The sequence below is a fragment of the Panthera onca genome, chromosome F2 (assembly GCF_046562875.1).
Source record: "Panthera onca isolate mPanOnc1 chromosome F2, mPanOnc1 haplotype 2, whole genome shotgun sequence".
Lineage (NCBI taxonomy): Eukaryota > Metazoa > Chordata > Mammalia > Carnivora > Felidae > Panthera > Panthera onca.
In genome coordinates, this window is record NC_138356.1 from 53,693,142 (window position 1) to 53,719,487 (window position 26,346).

General features: G+C 36.2%; 1 protein-coding gene and 1 long non-coding RNA gene across 5 annotated transcripts in view; one reads left to right on the forward strand and one right to left on the reverse strand.

The window, feature by feature from the left end:
- LOC132664414 (uncharacterized) overlaps positions 1–1,566 on the reverse strand; it is a 115,552-nt gene extending 113,986 nt beyond the window's left edge. The window contains exon 1 of one of the 2 annotated variants that reach the window (XR_009603660.3): positions 1,450–1,566. This is a non-coding gene — a long non-coding RNA (uncharacterized LOC132664414). The remainder of the gene's footprint in view (positions 1–1,449) is intronic. The other variant, XR_014136615.1, reaches the window with a different exon arrangement.
- A 58-nt stretch (positions 1,567–1,624) lies between these two features.
- The window catches only part of EMC2 (ER membrane protein complex subunit 2), a 50,992-nt gene continuing 26,270 nt past the window's right edge, over positions 1,625–26,346 (forward strand). For all 3 annotated transcript variants that reach the window (XM_060611159.2, XM_078441560.2, XM_060611158.2), the window contains exons 1-5: positions 1,625–1,747; positions 8,229–8,342; positions 8,836–8,900; positions 11,944–12,029; positions 19,154–19,211. In XM_060611159.2, coding sequence (XP_060467142.1) covers positions 1,708–1,747; positions 8,229–8,342; positions 8,836–8,900; positions 11,944–12,029; positions 19,154–19,211 — 363 coding nt within the window. In that variant the 5' untranslated portion in view covers positions 1,625–1,707. The remainder of the gene's footprint in view (positions 1,748–8,228; positions 8,343–8,835; positions 8,901–11,943; positions 12,030–19,153; positions 19,212–26,346) is intronic.

Genomic DNA, 26,346 nt, shown 5'->3' on the forward strand with positions numbered 1-26,346 from the left:
ATGAGCATCTCTGGTGCTTAGAGATACACATGCTGAAAGTCACGCAGCTATTAAATAGAGCCTGGACTCAAATCTGTGTGATTGAGTCCTTGTTTCCATCACACCAAGTTGTTTTATTGAAGAATTAGAATATGTGAATTTCTTTTATTTTTTAATAAAAAATTTTAAGTGTTTATTTATGTTTGAGAAAGACACACACACACACACACACACACACACACACACACACAGAGTGCAAGCGGGGGAGGGGCAGAGAGAGCGAGACACAGAATCCTATGCAGGCTCCAGGCTCTGAGCTGTCAGCATAGACTCCTACAGTGGGCTCGAACCCACCAATGGTGAGATCATGACCTGGGCTGAAATCAAGAGTCTGACGCTTAAGTGACTGAGCCACCCAGGCGCCCCAAATATGTGAATTTCTGAGCGGAGGGTTTTTAATTTTTTTAATGAAGAACTTCTAAAAAGTTCTGTTTACAGAAAATGAAGTTCATTCAGAATCTACTCCAACTGTATAAGTTCAAGTCTTTTCTGCCCTTACATAACTTGTCTGTGGCGGGTGCCATTGATAGTTGTGTGTGTGTGTGTGTGTGTGTGTGTGTGTGTGTTTTCTTTTAAAATTGTACTCCCTTGGTTGTGGGATAGGACTCTCTTTTCTCCTTTATCTTGATTGCCTGTTCTTCACTGACCCTTAACTACAGGGATTTTTAGGCTTCTTTCCTCACTTTACATATTCTCTCTTTACGATTTTGTTCCTTTATTTTTAAATACTAAATATATGCGTTTGAATTTATTATTATTATTATTATTATTATTATTATTATTGCTTCTCCTCCGGACAGCTCTTCTTAGCTCTAGTAAACTACGTCTAAAAGTTTCTGAAAGCAATTAGCTTGGTGGGAAAGGGTGGGGAAAGAGGGCTTCCTTCCCCCTCCCCCCCATTTGAGATTACAGAGGAGCGACGTGCAGGGGCTCTGATGGTTTCATTCGTACATTTATTCAGTATTTCTTTCATTCATTTAATTATAAGGACTTACAAATTGGCTGATCTTACGAGATTTCAAATCTAGAGTGGCAGACAGTGATCCAGGTTGGCACGAAGACATTCACGTGAACATTAAGAAGTCCTCGGCCACACAAACGTTATGTGCAAAGGCAGAATCCCGCTTAGTCCCTCAACGAGATTAATAAAAAATTTTGGAGTGTATCAGTTTAGTCGAAATTCAAAAGGATATGGAAAGCAAATCCCATTTAGGAAGTAGGAAGATTGCGGACAAATAAAGGATTGGAGCAGCAAATTACATTGCAGCAGTACCTGAAGAGAACAAGATACTGACCGGGGAGTGGGGAAAGAATGAATACACCCATGTAAAAACAAGAAAAAGAAAAACCGGGTGTGGCGCACATTAAAAACTCACAGCATTTACTAAAACTCCCCGGTGAAATAGTCACTTCATCCCACGCCGACTCCCGCCTCCAGCGGTTAGCCGCTCTGTCCTCCGAGTCCCAGAGTGCCGCTCACCACCCAGCTCGCTCCGCCCCCTTCTCCAACAGCCCCTCCACCGAGCCGCGTGCACGTGCGCGGAGGATCCGGCCCCCTCCGCTCTCTCGACCAATGAGAAATGGTGTCGTAAGTCGCTACCGCCCGGTCGTAGGTCACGTGACGGTGTTTCCCCTCCCTCTGACCCCCTGCCTCCAGGTTCTGAGAAGATGGCGAAGGTCTCAGAGCTTTACGATGTCACTTGGGAAGGTAACTGGGAGCAGGGCGGGTGCGGAAAGACCAAAAGTCCTGGGAAGCGGTTCGGCAGTACCTGCTGCCGGTGGAGGCCTGGGTTTTCCGGTCTGTCTTCTGCACTGGAGCTGTCTCTCGACGGGCCAAGTTGAGAAGAAGGTTGAGGCCGGCTCCTTCCGTGGCCCGGTCACAGCCTAGAATCCACGGTGTTCCCTCGCGCCCCCCACCCCCACCCCGGTCCCCAGCTTGTGCTCCGATAGACTCAGTGACCCACATACCTCCGTTCCAGTACGGTGGCCCGGGGCAGCTTCCATTATAAAGCAGGAGGGACCTGGGGCTGGGGCTGTCACACATTTTATAGTGGCTGCTGGGCGGCGAAGAGGAAGCGGGGTAGTTGCTTGCTGAAGCTTCCCTGCAGCCAAGAAATACAGGGCCTGTAGGCCCTGTATTCAGTGCTATGTAAGGGTTACAACTCTATGAAGGTCTATGGAAGAGTCACGAACAAATCTGGTTCTTCTACGTGCTACTTTACATTTTGTTCTCTCTGCATAACTGGATCTCTGATTTCTCTTAATTATTCGCAGCCCCATTCTCTCTGAAAACACATTTATGCACATAACACAACTTTCTTCTTACTTCTTACTTCCTAGGAAGGGGTAAAGAACTGGTTATGTTGGGCATACGCTCAAGTGTGGTAGGTTTCTTTACCCATCCTACTTTAAGGTGGAGTGTGTTCTTTAAATTTGGAAGCAGCCAGACTTTGAACCAATTCTGTAAGAGATTTTTCTCTTAAAAACTTCAGTGGGAAGCATGGCTAAGAGGACAGCTAAGAGTTTCTCTAAGGCATGAAACTTGTGTAATTGAAATTTATATTCCCAGCATTTAACAGACTTCAGTAGCTTATTGGTTTAGTGAATGCCTTCTTCAGATGTTTAAACAATGACCTAATAACATGTGGACTGAAAGTTATATTGACCATTTAATGGTGAATATATCTATCCAGTATTACAGAATTGCAAACCTGTATGGGAAAAAGTAAAATCCCATTATACTTGAACTGAATTCAGTAATTTATTATTGGTTTTGTGGTCTCTAGTGCACTGTGAACCTCAGTATTTCTACCTGTATTTGGGGAATTACTTATATTAAACAAAAGTATTAACTGCTTAGTGCTAAATCTTGGATATATTAAATAACACACAGTACCTACCTTCACGGAGTCTAATGGAGAAGTCTAATGGAGTTCTAATGGAGAAGACAGTCTAATGGAGAAGACAAGTCTGTAAATACATAGTTTTAAAAAGCTTGTGTCAGGATATTTACTAGCCAGGTGGTAGATATGTGGCTGTTATTTTTATTTATTTATTTATTTATTTATTTTTATTTATTTATTTTTTTCAATATATGAAGTTTATTGTCAAATTGGTTTCCATACAACACCCAGTGCTCATTCCAAAAGGTGCCCTCCTCAATGCCCATCACCCACCCTCCCCTCCCTCCCACCCCCCATCAACCCTCAGTTTGTTCTCAGTTTTTAAGAATCTCTTATGCTTTGGCTTTCTTCCACTCTAACCTCTTTTTTTTTTTTTTTTCCTTCCCCTTCCCCATGGGTTTCTGTTAAGTTTCTCAGGATCCACATGTGGCTGTTATTTTTAATGCTACTTTAAAAATGTTTCAAATATTTCATACTTTTTTTTTCTCTTTTTAAATTTGTTTTTCAGATATTTCATACTTTTTAGAAAGTGCTACTTTGAAGGTATGTTCAGTATAGGTTTATTAGATGGTAGGAACAAGTAGGTGTGTAACTGTCATACCTACCAGCAGACAAGGTGATTTAACTGGGTAACTTGGACCTTACCCTGTAGGCATTCTGATGAGAAGTGATGTAATTAGATTTAGAATAATAAATATTAACTACTTCACAGGTTTAAACAACAACAACAAAAGAAAACATTAAAGTGCTTTTAAACTATTAAGTGCTTTATAAAAAAGATGGTTTAGCTCTTGTCTGTGTCTCCAGCTGTATCTTAAAACTATTTACCCCCTTACTCTATGAGCTGACTATGCTGACTTTTGTTGAATTCCCTAAACCTCTTATGCTCCTCTTGTCTTAGGGCTAGACAGATGTTATTTCTTCCACCAGGAGTGTTTCTCCCTTCTTGCCCTACACTTGCTACCATTATACGTTACCATTTCTCAGAATTCCCTTCATAGGTCACATACTTCAGAAAGCTTTCCTTGACCACCCTACCCCACTCCTCCACTAAAATTTTTAAAAAGAAAAAAAATAGCAAAGTCAACAAAATATACCCTGGTCCTTTGACTCCATGTCCTCATACTACTGAAGTACTTACTCAGTTTGTTAAGTTTTAGAATTTTGTTTCCTAGAATGAAGGGAGGGACCAGGCATATCTTGCTCTTCTGCTAGACATTTTGGAGGAACTCAGTAATGATTTGTTGACTAAATGAATTGTTAATGACATTAATAATAAACATTAACACATTTTCACAAAAAGACTGTAAATCATTTTTCTAGTGTTGGAATCATTCCTTTCGTATCTAAGATAGGCTTAGGCAGCTCACTATACTAATAGGATATGTTTGTTTGTAAAATGAAGGTTTCAGACCCCAGAAGCAAACTCCGTTGAATAGCATCATGAATTAAAGCTATGGAAATGACTTATTCAGAAAGTACTATAATTCTTGTGATAGGAAAATTTATCATGTATAAAAGATCCGTATAGTGAGTCTAACACTCTTCAATTGGGATCTAAAAAAAAGTAGAATATATAGTTTACTCATTTGGCCAGTTGAAAATTAATGATTTTATTATACAGAGGAGTTACGAGTTTAGAAGTAGAAAAGAGAGTTGTGGGGTTTCTGAGTGGTTCAGTTGGTTAAGCATCTGACCCTTGATTTCAGCTCAGATCATGATCTCATAGTTCATGGGTTTGAGCCCCACATCAGGCTTTGTGCTGACAGCGCACAGAGCCTGCTTGGAATTCTCTCTCTCTCTGCTCCTACCCCCAGTCGCGTGTGTGCTTTCTCTCTCTCTCTCAAAATAAATAATAAAAAAAATTTTTAGAAGAAAAAGACTCTTTAAAAGAAAAAGAACTCTTTAAAAGAACTCTTTAAAAGAAAAAGAGTTCTAAGAAGGGTATAGTCAAATTTTTTGAAAGTAGGATAGTTGGCCAGGATATGGATAGGATGTCTAGCACAATGCCTGGCCTGTAATAGGCACTAAATGAGTATTTGTTGAAGACATATTTATAAAAATGTTTGAAAGGATTTTAGTTTTTTATGCTTACTGTCTCTACTTCCTCTCTTTTTATTAAGACCTTCAAACAAACATAATTTGTTTTCCATTCTCTATCACTCCAATAGGATTTCTAGGGTGACCTAATGCCAGGTCTAATGAACGTGGGTTTTTGTTCGTTGGTTTGTTTGTTTTGTTTTTACATCTATACTGTATTTGTTGTTGTGGATCACTCCCTCCATGAAACATTCTTTCCTTGGTTTCATAATAACATAAAGGGTCTCCTCTTTTCAGACCTTTCTTTTGTGAGTTTTCTACAGCCATTTGGTCCTTGATTTTTGGTGTTCTTAGTGGTTCTTTTTTTAGCACTCAGTCTTATCAATGGTTATTAAACCTGAGATCAGTATACTCCTGACTGATGGAGGGGTGTTTTATGTGGCCTTTGAATTTCCTGGAATTATATGTAAAATTTAGTGTATGTAAACGTGTACATATTTCTGGGAAGAGAAAGTTCAAAGGTCTCATCGGCTTCAAAGAGTCTAAAATTGAAAGGTTAAATGCCTTCTTTGGGTGATCTTATCCATACCTAGCTTTAACTATTAGTTTATATACTAAATGACATGTTAATTAAATACATGTCTGAGTACTTTGCACCAAGCACTGTTCCAATTCTTAAGGATACAGTGCTAAATAAGACAGGCAGGGTCCTAGATCTCATGGAACATACCCTGAGATTTCACTTCTAAGCTAAAGATCTGTATTTATGTGTGTGTGTGTGTGTGTGTGTGTGTGTGTGTGTATATGTTTTGTGAAGGTAATTTTTTCAAGGTAAGACCTAGAAAGATAGTTTGGCCCTTTGAATACTAGCCTAATTTGGGTGTCAGCATATGGGCAAGAGGTACAGTGTAATGGAACATATCTATAAAACACTAAGTAATTTATATTCTCAAGGCATTTACTCTTTTAAAATAATCTGCCAAGTTGAAAGTGAAAATGGGTTTAAGACTATGTAAGTGAACCATGGCATAGGGGGATAGTGTTTGAATGAGTTCTGAGAACCCATGCTGTGGATCTAAAGATAACATATGTTATGTTGTGATATAATAAGGGATATATGTTTGGTCTTTATCCCCAGTTCTTGTCACAGAGCTCCTAAACCCTTGAAATTTCCTGAATGGTAGGGTTGATAGGAATATCTTTTGTTATATTTAGTCTTATTCCTGAGTTTCTGACACAAGAGCCTCTAAGACCTTTGGGGTTTCTAGAATGAGTATCTTTTTGTATGCTAATGAGATGATCTGTGGCTGGATAGCTTCAGATTGAAGGCTGGTCACCCAGAAGACCAGGATCCCTGATTGGAACTTTAGTCTCATTCCCTGAGTTTCTGGGAGGGGAGAGGATCTGGAGAACACTCATGCCCATGGAATGAAACCTCTATAAACCCCCCTAAACTACAGGGTTTGGAGATCTTCCAGGTTGGTAAGCACATCAAGGTGCTGGGATGGTGATTAGCTTAGAAAAAGTATGGAAGTTCCTTTGCTTCGCCTCTCCCCCCTCACTTTGCCCTATGTATCTCTTCCATTTGACTGTTCCTGAATTATATGCTTTATAATAAAACCATAATAGTAAGTGAGTTCTTATCTAAATTCTGTGATTCATTCTAGCAAACCTGCAGAGGAGGTTGTGAGAACCCCAGACTTTATAGCGAGTTGGTCAGCAGTACTGGTGGCCCTGACTTGTGATTGATGTCTAAAGTGGGGGCAGTTTTGTGGGACTGAGCCCTTAACCTGTGGAGTATGAATGACCTGCTTTTTTGTTTGTTCATTTCCTCTTCAACCTTGTAAGATTTAGTTCAGACCCTGTGGAGAGTGGAAGTCCAGCTGATTTCTAGTTGTCAGTAGAAGGAATTAACTGTGGTAACTTGATTTGCTAAGACCATTTAAGATCTGTTTTCATCTTACAATTTTTATTTTCATTTTTAGACTTTGAGCTTTAGGGATTCAGATAATGCTTATAAAAGTAGAGAAAATCCCTTGTGCTTCTTTTATACTTATTCTTTAGGGGCCTGTCATTGATTATTTAACTTATGTGTTCAGCAACAATGTAACTGTTTAAATCTATTCTGCATCTGTCTATAGAAGGAAAAGGTGAGTAAGTGTGTTAGATTTTCAGAGGTAGAAGTAAGAAAGCATATATGTGATTTGTGAATTGGAGAGTTTTTTCTATCTTAACTATATGAAAAAATGATCTTTTGTTTACTGGATTAGGTACTGTTTCTTTTTCTCAGTTATTATTTCTGCTGTTATCAAAATGCTGCTTTTAAAAACTTTTCAGTTCACTCTTATTTTATAATATGCAAAGTTGTTCTTGTGACAGTTTTGTTTGCAGGTGCTTTTTATCTTACTTTCTTCTTTCCATTTATTATTATGTGTGTAACTGAAAGATTTCCTTTGTTCTGATTTTTTATGTGGTTTATTTTCCTGCATGGTTGTGTATCCTTATACATTATATGTACTGTTGTAATGTTATTAATGAAGTTTTGTGGTGAATATCCTGTCAGTGCTGATACCAAATATGATCCTCTGAGTATGAAATTTTGCATTCTTGAGTGAGTAGGTGAGCTTCAGGAGCACCTTGGATTTTTGAGATTTCTATGCATAATTTTATGTGTTTCTTTTTTTCTGGGAAAATGATCCCTAGCTTTTAGCAAATTCTGAAGTTGTCTGTAACTTCAAAAAAATTAAGATCCATAGTTGCTTCAAGGGATGGAGGATCTTTGTGGCAGACTCATGACATTTGTTACTTTTATAGTTGTGACATCAATTGTGATGTCTTTTTAATCTTATAAGGGGTCTATTGCTCTTGTTAAATTGATTTTCTGCTTTATGAACTTTGACATACCATAGACGTACATTAATATGACCTTATTTTCCGGGGCGCCTGGGTGGCTCAGTCGGTTGAGTGTCTGACTTTGGCTCGTGATCTTGTGGTTCGTGAGTTTGAGCCCCGTGTTGGGCTCTGTGCTGACAGCTCAGAGCCTGGAGCCTGCTTCAGATTCTGTGTCCCCCTCTCTCTCCGCCCCATCCCTGCTTGTGCTCTGTTTTTCTCTGTCTTTCAAAAATGAATAAACATAAAAAAAATTTTAAATATGGCCTTATTTTCCTGAAAAGTTGATTTCAACTTCCTTGTCAATTTTTTGGCGTTGATCAAATATGTATGTAATAACAACTTTATTTTTTTCAGAGATGCGAGATAAAATGAGAAAATGGAGAGAAGAAAACTCACGAAATAGTGAGCAAATTGTGGAAGTTGGAGAGGAATTAATTAATGAATATGCTTCTAAGCTTGGAGATGATAGTGAGTTCTTATTCATGCTTAGTTCATGTTCTATTTATGGCTTTTAGGTTTTTTAAAAACCATCTTTTCATTATGTTTTCCTGCTGTTCAATCTATGATTTGTCCCCTTTTAAGAAGAGTTTTCAGGAAGTCAATGATACATCATTTTGAGAAGGATTTCTAATTCCTGGTTGTAGTGGAGCTATCAAATAGGCCTTTTTGTTTTAATGACCACAGGGCTTTCGTCCTGATCTGGTCACAATGTGCCTCATAAAGAATGTTTTAGAAGAGCCCAGGTATTAAACAATGGGAGATCTTTTTACTTTATAAGATACTAAGATATTTTATATTACTGAAAGTATATGAGGATGCTTTCTTAATTCCAGATATAATATGGTATATCAATTTTTAGTTATAAGTGACTTTAAAATATTAGAAACAAGAAAAATATCTAATTTCTGCTGGGAGATTTTGACATTAAATTCAGTTTTTTCCTCTCTCTATATATTTATAGTTTGGATCATATATGAACAAGTAATGATTGCAGCCCTAGACTATGGTCGAGATGACTTGGCATTGGTAGGTATTTAAACTAATTTTATTTCATTTTAAATTTGCTTCACGAAGTATATATAAGTAGCTAAGACTTAGTATATGGCTTGTATTTGAATGTTTTTATAGCTAGTTTTCAGTGCTACTCTTTTTTTTTTTAAGTTTTTTTTTTTTTTTTGAGAGAGAGTGCAAGCGGGGGAGGGGGAGGGAGAGGATAGGATCTGAAGCAGGCTCTGCGCTGACAGCAGAAGAGCCTGATGTGGGGCTTGAACTCACAAACTGTGAGATCACAACCTAAGCCAAAGTCAGGTGCTCAACTAACTGAGCCACCCAGGTACCCCTTCATTACTACTCTTAAGAGTAGGTAAGACTAACTAGGTACTTGGGGACAGCGAACGTTCTTAAATCTTCTTAACAGTACTGAAGAAGTTAAATTAGTTGGTGAAGATTATACACTTAAGAGTTGAATTATGCTATATTATAGATTTTAAAATAAGCAGCGGATGGTTTAAAACAAGTTTTTCTTTTGGGTTGTGGAATGACTTTCATAGCACAGACAGTCACAGACTTAGGATGATTTGACTTAGGATTTTTTTTTTTTTTTAACTTTTTTTTTTTTTTAACATTTATTTATTTTTGAGAGAGAGAGAGACAGAGCATGAGCAGGGGAGGGTCAGAGAGAGGGAGACACAGAATCTGAAACAGGCTCCAGGGTCTGAGCTGTCAGCCCAGAGCCCGATGCGGGGCTCGAACTCACAGACCGCGAGATCATGACCTGAGCCGAAGTCGGACGCCCAACAGGCTTCCCTGACTTAGGATTTTTTGACTTTATGATGGTGTGGAAGCAATATACATTCAGTAGAAACTGCTTTGAATTTTGAATTTTGATCTTTGCCCCGGCTAGTGGTAGGTGGTATCATGATGCTGGGCAGTGGCAATGGGCTGCACCTTCCAGCAGGCATGTGATCACAAGGGTAAACAATCGATAAACTTATTGCCATTCTGTACCCTTACAGCCATTCTGTTTTTCACTTTCAGTACAGTATTTAATAAATTACATGAGGTAGTTGATACTTCATTATAAAATAGTCTTTGTGTTAGATGATTTTGTCCATCTGTAGACTAATGTAAGTGTTCTGAGCATATTTAAGGCAAGCTAGCCTAAGCTATTCTGTTCAATAGGTTGGGTGTGTTAAATGCATTCTTGACATTCAGTATTTTCGACTTACCATGGGTTATGGGATGTAACCCCATTGTAAATCGAATATTAAATACTCTTTTGCAGTGCTTTAAATGTATCTCTTTCTTAAATTACTAGAAAATCCTAACATACATAGAACATGACTTAAAATACTAAATATAGCTTTTAAAATAAAAGAATAACTCATGTGGTAGGCACTGTGCTATAAATGCTTTATAGCAGGCTTTATTTAATCTTCACTTTGATTTGTGCTTGACACTATTGTTATATTAATTTTATATATCAAGAAGTAGAGGTTTCTGCTCTTTTATTCTATTGTTTTATAATCCTGAGTTCTTAAGTATCATCTCCTCATTTAAGCCAAAAAAAAAAAAAAAATACATGCAAACTGAAAGTTGAAATACCAGGAGAACATACTCATATCTGAATTAGCATTATTTTTTCCAAGGTAATTATGTTATATTGTCTCTACACCTAATTTTAGTGGAACTGTTAGTGGTAAATAAATATTCCATAAAATCTTTTGGATTACCTTCAGAACCTATGAGGTATAGTCTTTGTAATATTCACAGAGGTGGCAGCTTACATCTTAAGGGAGATATTAAGGTTTTTTTTTTAAGTAGCTAAATGCCATTTGACAAATTAGGAGATCATATTAGATAATATTGATAACCAAAGCAGGAGATCAAATTAAATGCTAACTTTTTTTGTAACTTAGTATTTTTTTTAATGATTCAGAATTTCTACACAGCTTGATTGACCAAATAATATGAGTTTTGTGTGGTGTCATAGAAATAAATGAACATCATCTTTATTTTTAACTAATTGTAATGTTTTTCTTAGTGTGGCAGATTTTTAGCCACATACTTGGAAGCAATACTTGCAGATCATATTAAAACTTATTTTATTACTGATTAATAGTTTCTTCACTAATGAAATGTATTTTTTTGGTCACTTATGCTTTGGGGCACTAGAATGGACCATTTTTATAATCCTTGACATTTCTAGCATTCAGATGTTGGTGAGATCATAGTTGGTGCTCAGTAAGTATTTGATTATTTAAATTAATGGATGAATTATGTATATTTCCCAAAGGAGATTGGCTCCATAGACCTGGTGTCTGCATTTTATGACCCCAAATCAGGTTATGTGTACTGACAAGATGATTGATTAATACATGATTTCAACAGGGAAAAATTGAACAAAGTGTTAATATTATTTGCTAGGGACTTGAGAATACTATCAAAGAGCTTAATTTTTATAAAGAGAATACTTAGGCAATAGTTAGAAGCAAAAAACCTGGAAGCTGTTATAAGCATTTAAGTTGGGTCTGGCACATTATGGAAGCAGTTTTTTTTTTAAAGTTCTTTTATTATTTCTGAGACAGAGAGAGAGAGAGAATGAACAAGAGGGCAAGGGGCAGAGAGATTGGCAGACACAGAATCTGAAGCAGGCTTCAGGCTCTGAACTGTCAGCACAGAGCGCAAAGCAAGGCTCGAACTCATGAATTGTGAGATCATGACCTGAGCTGAAGTTGGATGCTTAACCGACTGAGCCACCAGGCACCCCAGAAGCCATTTTTAAGGAGGAATAATATGGCAATATCTCAAGACTTATTAGTGTACTCCATGACCTGCTCATTTTCCCAGTTAGGATTTTGAGAACTGATTGTTATTCCCACTGTAATTTCAGAGTTCTTCTTTTACCCCATTATTTATTACCAATTAATTTCACTTCATGTCATTAGATTACACAGATGAAATGATTTAAGAAGATACACTGAAGACTGTAGTCCATTCCTTGTAGCCCATTTGGTACATGTAATGTAATTACTACTATTTAAGCCTTTTTTACCAATTATTTTTTCAGTTTTGTCTTCAGGAGTTGAGAAGACAGTTCCCTGGCAGTCATAGAGTCAAGAGACTAACTGGGATGAGATTTGAAGCCATGGAAAGGTAACTGAATCTTAAAAACAGTGTGATCCCATTTTAAAATGGTAAACATGGGTATAGATGTAGGTCCTGCCTACATGGCAACATTGTTAATTGTGCAAGATTTTTTGCTACTGAGTTTCAGAATAGTGTCAGTGCTTCTCAGCATAAGTTTTGCCAATTACTCCCAATAAATAGGATTTGACATAGGAGTGTAATTCATTTACCATCTCTGGCCTAGAGAAATGGGATCATGTTCTGGAGTAAGGACAGTTTTATATCCTCTTTCTAGGATTTATTAGCTGTTTACCTGACACGTTATTTAACTTATTTTTGTTTAAGCCTTTTAGCTTTACTCCTTTGCAAAACAGGAATATTACCAACTTGTCAGGGTTGTTTTGGGAATTAGTAATGACATGTGTGTAGTATCCATACAGGCATTCAAGGTATAGAAGGTATTATTATTTTTTTAATTGAGATACAATTGACATTCCGTTGGTTTCAGTTGTATGATATCATGATTTGATATTCATATATATTTTGAAATGATTACCACAATAAGTTTAGTTAACGTGCATCACCATACATTGTTACAATATTTTTTTCTTATGAGAACTTTTAAGATTTACTCTCTTAGCAACAGCTTTCAAGTACACAATAGTATTGTTAACTATGGTAACCATGCTGTACATTATATTCCCAGGACTTTAACTGGACGTTTGTATCTTTTGACCACTGTTACCTAGTATGCCCACCCCCACAGCCCACCTCTGGCAACCACTAATCTGTTTTCTGATTCTATGAGTTTGTGTTCTTTTTGATTCTACCTGTAAGTGAGATTATACAGTATTTGTCTTTGTCTTTGTTTTTGACTATTACACTTAGCATATGCCCAGGGTCATCCAACTTCATAAATAGCAGAATTTCTTCCTTTTTTATGGCTGAATAATATTCCATTATATCAGACTTCTTTATCCACTTATCTGTCACTGGATACTTAGGTTGTTTCCATGTATTGGCTACTGCAAATAATGCTGTAGTGAACATGAGTGTGGAAATAAATATCTTTTCAAGATAGTGATTTTATTTCTTTTGGATAAATACCCAGAAGTGGAATTGCCAGATCAAATGGTAGTTATATTTTGAATTTTTTAAGGAACCTCCATACTGTTTTTCATAGCGGCTCTGCTAATTTACATTCCCACCCACGGTCCATAAGGGTTCCCGTTGCATACTTGTCAACACTTACATCTTGTCTTCTTGACAATAGTCATTTTATTATGTGTGAGGTGATAGCTCATTGTGGTTTTTATTTTTGTTTCCCTGTTGATTAATGATGTTGAACACTATTTCATATACCTGTTTGCCATTTGTATGTCTTCCTTGGCAAATGTCTTTTTCAATTCCTCTGCCTCTTCTTAGCCGCATTTTTATTTTTTGCGATTGTGAGTTTGTTTTGTTGTTTTGTTTTGTTTTTGTTTTGTTTTTATTTTAGAGAGAGCCAGCAGGGGAGATGGGCAGAGGGAGAAGAGACAGGGAGAGAGAGAATCTTAAGCAGCTTCCTTGGCCAGCGTGGAGCCCTATGTGGGGCTCAGTCTCACAACCGCAAGTTCTTGACCTGAGCCAAAGTAAGGAGTGGGACACCCAGGTGTCCCTGTATAAAGTCTTTATATGTATTAGATATTAACTCCTTATCAGATATTTGCAAACATCAGATGATTTGTAAATATTTTTTCCCATTCTGTAAGTTGTCTTTTCATTTTGTTGAATGTTTTTTTGTTGTTGTTTTACAGAAGCTTTTTAGTTTGATGTTGTCCCATTTCTTTATTTTTGTTTTTGTCGGCCTTTGCTCCTTCTAAAAAATTATCACCAAGACTCTTGTCAGAGAGCTTACTGCCTATGTTTTCTTCTAGGAGTTTTACGATTTCATATCTTATGTTGAGGTCTTTAATCAATTTTGAGTTGATTTTTGCATATGGTATAAAGATAGTAGTCCAGTTTTATGTCTTTTGCATATGACTGTCCAGTTTTCCCAGCACCATTTATTGAAGAGACTATCCTTCTCCCATTGTATATTCTTATCTTCTCCTTGGTAAATTAATTGACCATTTATGTTTGGGTTTGTTACTGGATTCTCTGTTGTGTTCCATTAATCTGTGTGTCTCTTGTTATGCCAATACCATAATGCTTTGAATATTATGCCTTTTTTATATGGTTTGAAGTATGATGTCTTAAGCTTTGTTCTTATTGTGCAGGATGGCTTTGGATATTCAGGGTCTTTTGTGGTTCCATACAAATTTTGGGACTTTTCTAGTTCTGTGGGAAATGCCATTGGAATTTTTATAGGAATTGCATAGAATCTTTAGATTACTTTGAGTAGTATGGAAATTTTACCAATAATCTTCCAATCCATGGGCATGGATATCTTTTGATTTTCTTCAATTTCTTTCATCAGTGTGGTATAGTTTTCAACATACAGGGCTTTCACCTCTTTGGTTAAATACATTCCTGGGTAGTGTATTCTTTTTGATGACTTGTAAATGAGATTAATAGATTATTATTAGTATATTATTAATGTATTAATTTATTAATAGATTATTATTAGTGTATTAAAATGAAACAGATTTTTATATCTTGATTTTCTATCCTGCAACCTTACTGAATTTATTTATTAGGCCTAACAGTTTTTGATGGGATCTTATGTTCCATTAAGCTATGTTTATCTGTATTGATCTATCTCTCAATTTTAGGGGCAGTGGTTTACTTGGTCAATTTTCTGATGGATCTAAAAAGAGTTGTTGGTTTGTTAACTTTGTTTAGCCTTTTTCTTGTGAGGATGGGAGTGATGACTTTCAGAATCATCATGTGCCAAACCAGGAACTAGAAATCTTGAGCATCTTTTCATACAATTACTGGCCATTTGGAGAAATGTCTATTCATATTCTTTGCTTCTAGATGGGAGTTACTTATAAGAGTTCTTTAAATATAGTCTAGATGCACGTCCCTTGTCAGATAATATGATTTGTAAAACTTCCCACATTATGTGAGTTGTCTTTTCACTTGCCTAATGGTATCCTTTAATTACAAATGTAAGTTTTTTATTTTTTATGAAGTCCAGTTCTGTTTTTCCATTGTCACTTGTACTTACGGTGTCATGTAGAAACCATTGCCTAATCAGGGTCACAAAGGTTACACCTGTCCTTTCTTCTAAGAGTTTTATGTTGCTGTTAGTTTTTATATTTAGGTCTTTGATCTGTTTCAGTTAATATTTTTTATGGGGTGAGGTAGTTGCCCAACTTTATTCTTTGGCATGTGGATATCCAGTTGTTCCAGCATCTTTGTTGAAATAACTTTGCTTTCCCCATTTAATTGTCTGGCACCCTTGTTGAAAATTAATTGAATGTAAATGTGAGGGTTGATTTCTGGGCTTTCAGTTCTGTTCCATTGATCTATATGTTTATCACATAACCACAGTGTATTGATTCCACACTATTGATAGTGTAGCTTTGTGGTAAGTTCTGAAATTTGTAAGTATGAGGCCTTTGACTTCCTTCTTTTTTTTCCCCAAAGAGGATTTTGTCTATTCTGAGTCCTTTGAATTTATTACATATGAATTTTAGGGTTAGCTTATTGCCCCTTACTTTTTTAATTTGGTGTTTTAAGTAAGAGGTAACTTGTACCTAGTTATAGTAGCTTTTAATAAGCAAGATGTATTGATATAATTTTTCTTAACCCTTTTGTTCCTTGGCTTTTGGCTTACGTGTTTGTTTATATGTACATTTTAATCTCATTGGATCTTCTCTGTAAGCAAGCAAAGGGCATAAAGAAAAATAAATAAAATAGTATTATTTTAGGTTAACAGAAAGTAATTTGAATCAGGGGACGGAATGGAAGAAATCTACAAAGGATTGTTCCTGAATCAGTGTTCTACTCTAATATCCCTTTTTGTTTTATTTCAACTATAGTATATCTAGTATTTTTACACCATTCTTAAAATATGTAAATAGCCAAACACATCCCAGAATCCAACATGAATGATTTTTAAAATTATCTTGTAAAGGTTTGAGAGGTACTAGTTTCCAAAGGACACATTTTAATAGTTCTTATCCCTCCACCCCCTTTCTAACTGTACAAAAAATTGATATGGTAACAATAATTTACTCTTAAGTCAAGTTTTCTAAGATACCTAGTGAACTTTAATTTCTTTACACCTTGCTCTTTAATTGAAACTCATATAATCATTTTACCTAGTAAAGTTTTGCTGTTGTGTTTTTTAATTTTTTTTCTCCTGAAAGAGTTGCTATTATGTGTCTTTGTTACATGGAGCCATTAACCATTGATTCTCATATACGATTGTGTGAATTAGAGTGATCTGTGCCCTTTTAAAAAAAATACGTAGTTGCCTAGTCTCCATTTTACTGAGATCAGTTTGTTAGTGGTGTAATCCAGAATTTTCTTTAAAGGAAGCCCTGCAGGAGAATTGACAAGTAGGTTTGAGAACATTGCTGACTAAAGGTAAATTCTTGTAGACCTGCAGTGTATTAGGAGTCTCTAGAGAAACAGAATCTAGAGGGTATTTGTATACATATATGGGGTAGGAGGAGGGAGGTAGGACGCAAAGGGAGAGGGAGAGAGATTTACTATGAAGCAATTATGGAGGCTGAGAAGTCCCAGAATCTGCTATCTGCAACTTGGAGAGCCAGGAAGTTGGTGCTGTAATTCTGAGTCCAAGTCCAAAGGCCTGAGAACCAAGGGAACTAATGGTGTAAATCCCAGACTGAGGGCAAGAAAAGATGAGATGAGATGTCCCAGCTCATGTAGTGAGACATTAAAAAGGGATGAATAACTCTTTGCTCTGCATTTGTTCTTTTCAAACTCTCAAGAGATTGGGTGATGTCCACCTACATTGGGAAAGGCAGTCCGTTTTACCGAGTACACAGATTCAAATGCAAATCTCATCTGGAAACACCCTCAGACATACCCAGGAATAATATTTAATCTGGGTATCTCATGGCCAGTTAAGTTAATACATCACACTCAGTTAAATAAAATTAACCACCACATTCAGTTTTTACACAACTGAATATTTTGGGGGCTCCTGGGTGGCTTAGTTGGTTAAGTGTCCAACTTTGGCTCAGGTCATGATCTTATGTTTCGTGAGTTCAAGCCCCACATTGGGCTCTGTGGGGACAACTCAGAGCCTGGAGCCTGCTTTAGATTCTGTGTCTCCCTCTCCACTCACGCTGTCTCTCTTTCTCTCTCTCTCTTAAAAGTAAATAAACATATGGGCACCTGGGTGGCTCAGTCGGTTAAGCGTCTGACTTCGCTTCAGGTCATAATCTCAGGGTTTGTGAGTTTGAGCCTTGTGTCAGGCTCTGTGCCGACAGCTTGGACCCTGGAGCCTGCTTCGGATTCTGTGTCTCCCCATCTCTGCCTCTCCCATGCTCATGCTCTGTCTCTCTCTCAATAATAAATAAATGTTAAAAAATTTTAAAAGTAAATACATAAACATTAAAATTTTCTTTAATAAATTACTATATTTTTATTGTAGTAAAACTTCAATATAATATAAAACTAGGTATTAATAATGTCTTATGTGTATAGTTTTTATATAGCTGTAACAGCAATGTAAGTTTTCTAATAAAATACTCCCCAAAACTAGAAGACTACTAAAATTCAGATTATCATTATATTAGTAAAAGGAATGGTTTCCTACCTTCCTGTGTCATTTTCTTTGTATTTCCCAGAGTTTACATAGTTGGAGAAGGATTCTCAGGGGATTCTTATGTACCGTGTCTTATGTACTGTGTCATAGAACCCTTGCTCTATAGCATTAATTTTATCTTTATATACTTCATTGTTTTGCTTTATTAATATTTAATGATTTTATTTTAGATTTCCCCATTTAATTGCAGGTTCTTTTGAGGCTAGCCATACTTACTATTTTAGCATGTATTTGAGGTCCAAACTAATTTTATTTGAACTGCTTTTAAGTCTAATTGACTTAATGTGCAGTGATGCTGTTTGGCCTTCACATGGTATGGACCCATTTACAAATTAAGTCTGCTTTTCTTTTTCTCAGTTGTCTGCTACAGTTAAAATATTCTTACCTACTAGCATGATCATAATCACAAAGAGGCTTGGGCACTAAAATTGTGGGGCAGTATTCAGTTAAAAGATGTGTCATCATAATGATCTAGAATATTTATATATTGAATATCATTAAGAGAAAAATATAAAATTAAAAAACTCTCTTAGGAAACTTATGAATAGATTTCAAGAATGTAGCTGTTGTTTCTAGTTTTAGAAACACTGTTGTGAAAGTTTTTACATACTGTTTTTGTTTTCTCTAAAGATCTGTATCTGGAATAAAGAAATTGATTTGGAATGGAGTTGGGGTTGTGGATGTTGTTAGGAAGGAATTTCAGGATCACTTAGCTATTTTCTTGCATCCTGAGCAAGATTACCATTTGTAAGACTATATGATGTTCTTTATGTGATTTTTGATGTATTCCTCCCCTTGATTCCCTATGACATAATGTTCATTTTGGGTTGTTAGTTGTATGCTGTCATGTTTGATTATTTTTTTCATTTGATAAATTGTCAACTATTCTTCTTATAAGATTGTAACTCACTAAAGTGTATTGCAAGTGTGTATTTAACAGGTGCTTAATGAATTGAACTGAACGAGCTCAACTAAGAAAAGCTATCATAAGTATTCATTAAAGGAGAATTAAATCATAGATCATTTACTTGTGAATTTGTTTAAAATTAAACTTGCTCTTCTGCCTTACTGGCTGTAATTCTAGGTATATCTAAGACCACAAAGGTATCTCTCTGTGCTGCTAGTTTTTACCTTTGTATTTAGGCCAAATTGAATCCATGTATTTTTGTTCATCTCTGTTTTTCTTTGTTCATGAATCAGTATATTTTTGAAGTCAGGTTTTTTTTATAAATGCTTTATACATGAAGCTTTTCTGTAAAAAATTTCTAGCAAATTACTACTGTTACATGAAGATCAGAAGAGAGTTGGATTCCAATTGTCAATGCATTTAAAGTCCTGCCAGTTTAATGTTTTTCTGTATTTACTATTTGTCACTAAATATTAAGGTAATGATTCTTGATGTTTCTTTTTTTTAAAAAAATAGATACGATGATGCTATACAACTGTATGATCGAATTTTACAAGAAGATCCAACTAACACTGTAAGTTAGCTGACTGTCTAAATTTTATTTTAAAAGGTGAAATTTATTCATTTTTGAAATAATGTGAAAATACATATGAAGCCAGGTTTTAGCTTCTTATTTTAAATAATTTATGTTGAGGGTGCCTGGGTGGCTCTGTCGGTTAAGTGTCCAACTCCTGAAATCGGCTCAGGTCCTGATCTTGTGGTTGTGGGATTGCGTAGGGCTCTGTGCTGAGCATGGAGCTTTCTTGGGATTCTCCCTCTCCCTCTCTCTCTGCCCCTCCACCATTCACTTGCTTTCTCTCTCTCTTCCTAAATAAATAAACCTGAAAAAAAAATATATGTTGGACCACAGTTTTAAAATAGATTTAAAACTCTTCTGTAAAATTTGACTCATAAGATACCTTATTAAAAAGAAACTAGTGGAGGGACCCCTGAGTGGTTCAGTCAGTTAAGTGTCTGACTTCGGCTTAGGTCATGATCTCACAGTTCCTGAGGTCGAGGACCATGTTGGGGTCTGCCCTGATAGCTAGGAACCTGCTTGGGATTCTCTCTCTCTCTACCCCTCCCTTGCTCTCTGTCTTTCTCTCTCTCTCTCTCTCAAAATAAATAAACTTAAAAAAAAAAAAAAGAAACTATTGGAAATTTAGAAAGAAAGAATTTTATGTGCTTGCAAAAAAGCCCAGCAGAGTTCAGTGGTTTTGTAATATTTTTAAGTTTATGATATACTAACTTGTTTTGTTTTGGTAGTTATATTTTAGTTGTCTCAGTGAAAAATGAAGTCATGACAGTAATTGGTATATAGAATTAATAAAGGTGTTTTGTTTTTTTTTGGCCTTATACCTAGATAAGAACATATATATGTACATATAACATACATGTATACATATATACACATAAAGAAGAAAAATATATTGTGTTTCCCATAAGATAACATCTTTAATTATCCTGATTTGAACAAATATATTAGTGTATTGTGCAGAGCATTTGTTCCAGATATACTTATGTAATGTTACTTGTTTTTAAAGTACTCTGGTGAAGATTTTTTTTAATTTTGAGAACATTTTAGTTTACTACTTTTGCATAATGGCTTTCCTCAGACTTATCTTTTACTCAGTGAAAAGTTAGAGAGATTTTAGATAACATATCAGGCATTTTAATTTTTTATTATGTCCATGCATACATATGCCTGCTAAAAGAAAATATTTTTAGAAATTTTGAACAAAAACCAGTTTGATGGGGCGCCTGGATAGCTCAGTCGGTTGAACGTCCAACTTTGGCTCAGGTCATGATCTCGTGGTTTTGTGAGTTTAAGCCCTACGTCGTGCTCTGTGCTGACGGCTCAGAGCCTGGAGCTGCTTCAGATTCTGTGTCCCCCTTTCTCTCCACCCCACCCCTGCTTGTGCTCTGTCTCTCTCTCTTTCAAAAATGAATAAACATAAAAAAATAAAAATAAAAAAAAAAACAACCAAAAACCAGTTTGAGTTTGTTTTGTCCTTTTAGAGGAGGAGAAATTGTTATATTAGCATAATACAAATACATGAAGGTTTTCTCTTTTTGGCAAGCATTTCATTCAAAATACACATTTTTGAAAAGTCATTTGATATATGATTGTGGATTATAAGATGCAGAAATACTGAATATTAAACATTAGTTACTTGATTTGTTTTAAGTAAATTATGCATGTTGGGGAATTATTTAATATTGAACTGTCCAATATTTAGTTAACATTTATCTCAGGCATTCATTAGTCATAAACCCCCAATCTCTGCTATCTCTTCTGATACCCTGTAGTAATTCTTATGTTTGTTGCTTGAATGATAAGCTTTTTTCAACTTTATTGAGATTTAATTGACAACATTTCGTAAGTTACACATGGTGGTAATATATATCTATGTAGTGAAATGGTTTAGATTTTTGCTGTTAATATTATCCCATCCCAGGGAAATTTTCTCTGGAAACTTCCTAGGGTTTTTTGGGAGGGGCTGGGGGAATGGAGTGTAGAGGTAGATATTTAAATGGCAAGGATGTATTACTTTATGAGGATTCTCAGCATATAGAAAGTTCAGGGAAAAGTTTTGACAGAGCTGCAAGCCTATCTGTTATTAAAAACAAAAACAGAGTTATTATTTATCTAGATATTTCCAATAAAAAGGGAGTTAAAATGGGAAAGTTTTGAATACTTTTTTTAATCTTAACTATCGTAATTACTTGCCACCTGTTTTAAGAAAATGGCACTGTTTTTCTTTCCTTACAGATTTTCTCATGTACTTATTTCAGTTATAAGACTTTACCACAGTTTCAAAAGTATTCATTTTTCATGCAGTCATATATTGAAAATACAAACTCACGTTTCTGAAAAGTTTCAAAACATTTTTTTTGATAACAGTTAAAAATCAATAGCTTATAATTTAATTTCTTGGAATTATGGGTCAAACATTTTACTTATGTGTCATTTTAAGTGGGGGATATTTTTAATAAATTATTTCACTTTTTCAGGATTTAAGATAATATGTAATTATTTTTCTGTGTTTGTAGTACTTTCCATGTTCTATCGCTCTAAGACTGACTAAAAGAGATATCCAAATGGTTTTACTCGTAGACTATGTATGAGGGTGGTAGTAACTAAATCCCTTAGTTGCTAGGTAAACACTTTAGAACAAAGTAACTAAATTCAGCTTTGCTTAAATGTATTATTTTTTCATTAAATATTATCTTTATTTAATGTCCCTTTGGTCCCTTCTGTCCTTCTGTAAATGTTTATTGAGTACCTGTCATGAACCACCAGAATGTTGGTGTTACTAAGAATAAAGACCGTTTCTGTTTATGTATCCATAGAAAGCACTGTGGTAGACACTGAGGGAGATGACAAAACCATGAAAGACCTAGAACTAATTAACTCTAGTAGGGGAAGACTTTATTTGTATTAAACAGTTAAGTGGCAGTGTAAAAGACTTCACAGTTTCTTTTTTCAAAGCAGCTTTAATGTATGACCTTAAAGGTGGGAAAATCTGGTTTCATCCTCATCCATAGTTATAATTCAAGCTTTTACACTGTAGTTCTTCTTTGCATTGTCTAAAAGTGATCATATGACTCCTTCATTGGTCTTGTGCCTCTGTTCCTAGATATCCAGTATAGAAATTATCTTGTTCATTCAAGCTTTAAGGAGCTCTCCTTCCCTCTCACATGCATTCATTAATCTTTCTTTTTTTTTTTTTTTTTAATTTTTTGTTAATGTTTATTTACTTTTGAGAGAGACAGACAGACAGACAGAGAGAGCATGAGCTGGGGAGGGGCAGAGAGAGAGGAAGACACAGAATCCGAAGCAGGCTCCAGCCTCTCAGTTGTCAGCACTGAGCCCAACATGGGGCTCAAACTCATGAACTGCAAGATCATGACCTGAGTTGAAGTCAGATGCTTAACCAACTGAGCCACCCAGGAGCCCTGCATTCATTAATCTTTCAAAAAATATTTGTTGAGTGCCTGCAGTATGCTTGGTGCTGGGAATAGAAGAACAAATTAGACACCCGCTTGACTTTGCACTTAGGGATGCAGAGTGATATGAACAGATTTTGGACTTTGACAATAGACTATTAAATTCGTATTCTTTAGTGACTTGCTGGGTGATTTTTTGAGCCTTGCAGGCTTTGAAGGATGAGTGTGGTTGAAATGAAGCAAAGATGATGGGCTGGGGAAAGTCCTCATATCTTATGAATGAAGCCTTCACACTGTTAAAGTACAAAGTTTACCGAGGAAAGAAAAAAAAAAGTGATTAGAAAGGAAGTTTTCAATTTTCTTCTGGGAGGGTGCTAAAATTTTTTTTCTCCCATCTATTTTTTAAAATTTGTTAAATATTTTTTTTGAAGATGTAAAACCTACCCATGTTTAAAACTACAAACAATACAAAAGAATATATGTATGTATAAGTCTTTCCTCTTACTCCTGATCTCAATTCCTCCTTCACTTAGGGAAACATTGTTAACATTTCTAATGTATTCTTCCAGAGACTTTTTCCTTGTGAACACACATGCATGTATGCATGAGTGTATCCCTTTTGATAGAGTGATTTGAAATGCAAATTATGGCATACTCTATTTCACAACACAGTGTAAAGATCATTCTATATATCAGCACATCCTTTACATCATCCTTTGATTAGCTACATAGCATTTTGTTGTATGATGTATAGTCCCTGTCTTGAAAAACAGTTTTAAGTTAAATTGAAACAGTTTGATGAACCCTTGGGTTGTTTCTGATATCTTTCTCCCAGGAACAGTGTTGCAGTGAATGCCATTTGTAGGATGGATTCCTACTCTGCAGTCTAAGTCTGGAGGTCTATACATTTTAAACTTTGATAGGGGTGCCTGGATGGCTCTGTTGGTTGAGCAAATGACTTGATTTTGGCTCAGGTCATGATGCCATGGTCCTGGTATTGAGCCCTGTGTCAGGCTCTACACTGAGCATGGAAACTGCTCCCTCTCTCTCTCTTTCTCTCTCTCTCTCCCTCCCTCCCTCCCCTGCTTATGTGTGCAAGTGTGCTCTCTCTAAAATTAAAAAAAAAATTGTTTGATAGATGTTGCCAAATTTCCTTCCACAAAGGCTTTTTAGCATCCTTATTCATTTCTCTGGCGTATGAGAGTGCTTCTCCTGTATTCTCCCACATGGTATGCACTATCAGCTTTTTGGTTTTTAACCTTTGCCAGTCTAATTGGTAAAAAATGTTATCTTGTTATAATTTGCATTATGAATGATGTTGGATCTTTTCATATACTTAAAAAGCCATTTGTACTTCTCTTTCTGAACGTCCTCCTTTAATACCTTTTTTAGATGAAATTTTATTTCTATTCTTACTGAAGAGAGGGCATGGTACTGTGCTCTACCTAGTTAACCTCTTTCTTCTTCCGCACTCATTGACCTCTGAGAAAAACTAGGGTTCTGAGGAACAATATTTTGTACCTCTGAATTGGTTCTTTGTACAGAGTGACTGGAGATGCAGCAAGATGGCCTTATTTGTGAACAACCTGGTATGTTACATTTCAGAACTTAATTTTTATTCTTAGAAAATGCACAATGAAGTCAAATTTTGATTAGGGAAATACCACCAGCTATTTTTAGAAATAACTTTTTTGTTAATAATACGGGAGATAAGGACGCCTGGGTGGCTCAGTCAGTTCGGTGTCCAACTTCAGCTCAAGTCATGATCTCACGGTTTGTGAGTTTGAGCCTTGTATTGGACTCTGTGCTGACAGCTTGGAGCCTGGAGCCTGTTTCCGATTCTGTGTCTCCCTCTCTCTTTACTCCTCCCCTACTCATACTCTGTCACTCTGTCTCTCAAAAATAAATAAACGTTAAAATAATAGAAAAATAATAATATGGGAGATAGTTTGAAGGAGATGTGATGAGATAAAATAATTTGTAATTTGGAGGCTGCTCGGTCTTAGGCCAGAGATTATAGGGATCTAAACCTAGGACAAGTAGAACTGGAAAGGGTAGGGAATGGATGAAAGAATATTTTGCAATGAAAGTACAAAAAAATTAAAATTACTGGGGCACCTGGGTGGCTCAGTCGGTTAAGTGTCCGACTTCGGCTCAGGTCATGATCTCGCGGTTCGTGAGTTCAAGCCCCGCGTCGGGCTCTGTGCTGACAGCTCAGAACCTGGAGCCTGTTTCAGATTCTATGTCTCCCTCTCTCTCTCTGACCCTCCCCCGTTCATGCTCTGTCTCTCTCAAAAATAAATAAACGTTAAAAAAAATTTAAAAAAAAAATAAAATTACTTAGATGTGAATGGTTTTTAGAAAGGTAACTCTCAAATATACCTATCAAAGCCAAGTATTGGATTAGGCTCACTGTGAGCTTTTATCCCTTGGCTTACCTGAGCACCAGTTTTTTTGTTTGTTTGTTTGCTTTCAAAATAAAAGTAGGCCTTTCTTCCTTTGAAAGTTCCTTGAGGGAAATCATTATGTCCATTGCATGGACTAATGCCTAGCATATGGTAGGCCTTCAATGAATACTTGTCGAACTTATATGCCTTTCAGAAAAGAGGTATAGTAATTACTCCCTTTTTAATTTAATTTCATATTTCAGAAAGATCAAATTTTGCCTAGAATTATAAACCGCATAGTGTGATTTATCAAATATTTGAAGTTTTGTTTTGGAATTAGATGTAATTGCCTCTGTGCCAAAGATGAAGAGGTTTTCAGAATGCCACATTTCTTAGGGTAGTGGGCATAAGCCTTGGAAGAACCTAGAATTCTGCTTTCCTTCTGTAAGTCAGTGGTCTGTTTCTTCCTAGGTCCCAGCATCTGCAGTAAGGGAGTCTAGATTGTATTTTGCTGGTAGATCTTAATCCTTTAATCTTTTCCTAGGTGGCATTTCTTCCCCACTGTAGCTTATTTTTTTAAGATATGACAAGTGTTTCTGGAAGAATTGCTGGCTAGCCTCTTTGTACGTAGTGTCACAGAAAGCATGTAGCAAGTTTGATGAAGATTTGTTGGTGGTCATCAGTACTTTATATTTTATGATAGAAATATTTTATAATAGAAATTTCTAACTGCTGTTATTAAAATCACTTGTGAAGTGGAACAGTTTTCACTTTTTAAAAAAATCGTTATTTATTTATTTTGAGAGAGAGAGAGAAAGAGAGAGAGAACATGCAAGCCAGGAGAGGAGCAGAGAGAGAGGAGAGAGAGACTCCCAAACAGGCTCTGCACTGTCAATGCAGAGCCTGATGCCAGGCTCAATTTCACAAACTGTGAGATTATGACCTGAGCTGAAATCAAGAGTCAGACACTTAACTGACCGAGCCACCCAGGCACCCCTGGAACAGTTTTCATTTTTTTTTTTAAACATATATATTGTTTTTGTTTTTTTTCTTTTTTGAGAGAGAGCGTAAGCAGAGGAGGAGCAGAGAAAGAAGGGGACAGAGGATTTGAAGCAGGCTCTGTGCTGGTAGGCTGACAGGAGCAAGCCCAATGAGGGGGCTTGAACTCACAAACCATGAGATTGTGACCTGAGCCAAAGGCTCAGCTGACTGAGTCATGCAAGTGCCCCCAACAGTTTTCATTTCTAAGACTCAAACTGACATTTGCAAAGCTTTTTCCAAACAAGACATTTAGAAAAATTCAGAACATTGGCATACTTTTAGGAAAGAAAG